At 58.3% G+C, this 2,198-nt stretch overlaps 1 protein-coding gene across 1 annotated transcript in view; it reads left to right on the top strand.

The window, feature by feature from the left end:
* The window catches only part of BCL9L (BCL9 like), a gene marked incomplete at its 5' end in the record, with an annotated part of 6,880 nt that overhangs the window by 2,998 nt on the left and 1,684 nt on the right, over positions 1 to 2,198 (top strand). The window contains 2 exon segments of the mRNA XM_029085657.1: positions 1 to 638; positions 1,101 to 1,361. The exon segment at positions 1 to 638 is cut by the window's left edge and continues 22 nt beyond it. Of these exon segments, the coding sequence (XP_028941490.1) occupies positions 1 to 638; positions 1,101 to 1,361 (899 nt within the window).

Here is a 2,198-nt window from a genome sequence, read left to right as displayed (position 1 = left end):
GATTCCCTCCCAGTTCCCCAACCAAGGCCAGCAAGGCTTCTCGAGCGGGCAAGGGCCTTACCCCAACATGCCTCAGGAGATGGGCAGCGGCTCAGAAATGTTCAGCCCTGAGCAGGGCACCATGCCTGTTGGGAGCATCAGTGGCACCACCAGGCTCAGCCACATCCCTCTGCCTCCAGCCTCCAACCCCACTTCCACCCAAGGGGGCAACCTGGCCAACATGCACCCAGCAACTTCCCGGGGGCTGGGCCGCCGGCCCTCTGACCTCACCATCAACATCAGCCAGATGAACTCCCCCAGCATGGGTCACCTCAAGTCTCCCACCCTCAGCCAGGTGCACTCGCCGCTGGTCACCTCCCCCTCTGCCAACCTCAAGTCCCCACAGACACCCTCGCAGATGGTCAGCATGCCACCTTCCAACCAGTCTGGACCCCTCAAGTCCCCCCAGGTGATGAGCTCCTCTCTTAACGTCCGGTCTCCAACTGGCTCGCCAAGCCGCCTGAAGTCCCCTTCCATGGCTGTTCCTTCCCCTGGCTGGGTGTCATCTCCCAAAGCCACCATGCCCAGCCCAGGAGTCAACCAGAGCAAGCAGACTCTTGGCATGAACTCGTCTACTTCCATGGGAGGACTGGACCAGGGTACGTCGGGTATCTTGTGCGCAAGCGTGCGCGCTTGGGTTGGGTGAGTGTGTGGACAGCGTTTCTCTCCAGCCCACGTGCTGTCAGAGGGTTGGGGAGACACTTGTGCCTGCAGGTGATCTCAGGGATCGAGTTTCTTTTTGCCCGAGAGTCCGAACAGGGCCTTTTTGGGTAGATGGAAGGGCCAACAGAGCAGCTTTTACTTCAACCCCGGCTCCTGCTCTGTGATACAGGCAGCAAAGGAGGAGTGTGTGCTGGGCAGCCGGGCGGTTTGACATGGAAGTCCATCGCTGTTCTGGAGGTGGGGTCTCCACATGAGACTCCTCAGGGTCCAGAGCGTTGATGGGCTGCAATGGCTCCGCGTTGCGCAGCCCCCTCTGGTCACTGCCATCGGAAGGAGGGGACGGGGGTGCGAGCCATGGTACGCAGGAGGTTCTAAGCTGGTCTCTCTCTTGCTTGCAGGTTCTCTGCCTTCTGGGCCTCGGAGCAGCTCTTCTGCACCAGCCAGTAACACCTCTAGCACCATGAATCCCAACATGCCTTTTACTTCCTCTCCAGATCCATCCCCCTCCCAGAACCCCCTCTCGCTGATGATGTCCCAGATGTCCAAGTATGCCATGCCCAGCTCCACACCACTTTACCACAATGCCATCAAAACCATCGCCACCTCTGATGATGAGCTGCTGCCGGACAGGCCTATGCTCCCACCTGGAAGCATGTCAGGTAGATACTTCTGGGGCTGCGATGGCGAGGGGTCTGACCGTGCTGCGGAGGAGGCATTAGAAAATGTGTTCTCCCACGGGCTGCCACATCAAAGAGCTTAAATTTACCCTTGTTACAAATAGTCTGCTCTGTTCTCCTCCCTGCACCCAGGCCGTCCATCAGCTTTCGGCTTTCTGGCATTTGAGGCGTCCTGCTTCCACAAGCTCTGGAAGTTCTCAGAACTACCTGTGGCCCTGGATTTTCAGGGCTCCTGAGTTCATCTCGGGTCCAGGCCTCGCAGGTCGAGGTCTGCTGCTCGGGGGCCTTGTGTTCACGTGCAGCGGGACAGGGAGGCTCTGAGCAGGGCTTGAGAGGCTGGTGTTCTGAGTGGAGCCCAGGTGCCGGCGCGGGCGAGGCTGTGGCACAGTGTACTTCTGATTTCAGTAGGCGGCAGCCAGATACGCTCCACTGGCTGGGGGGGCCGCTGAGGGAAACCCTGAGGACAGCTAGGCAAATGAGTGTTTTTCATCACTCGGTGAGCGGCCCAAAGGGGAATTCCAGTGCTCTGTACCGCTTGATTTAGGGGTTTAGAGCCGTCTGATAAAGATTTGTGGCAGTTTTCAAAATGAAAAATCAGCTTTTTGACTCTTTCACTGCTGAGTAGTCACTTAGGTTGACCGCAGGCATGCAAATGTGTTGGCTGCCTTATAACCCAAACTCCTCATCAGGCACTGATCGCTCTGCTGTACCGCTGAGCACAGTCCTCGCTCCCGTGGCACCTGTGTCGGGCTGCCAACTCTTCTGCTTTTTTGCTCCTCACCGCCCAAGGTCGTGTGGTTACAGGAGCTTGCTGGGTGG

The sequence above is a fragment of the Antrostomus carolinensis genome, unplaced genomic scaffold (assembly GCF_000700745.2).
Source record: "Antrostomus carolinensis isolate BGI_N321 unplaced genomic scaffold, ASM70074v2 scaffold17876, whole genome shotgun sequence".
Taxonomy (NCBI): Eukaryota; Metazoa; Chordata; class Aves; order Caprimulgiformes; family Caprimulgidae; genus Antrostomus; species Antrostomus carolinensis.
The sequence above is the reverse complement of the archived record's forward strand: the minus strand, read 5'-3'. Positions and strand labels throughout refer to the sequence as shown.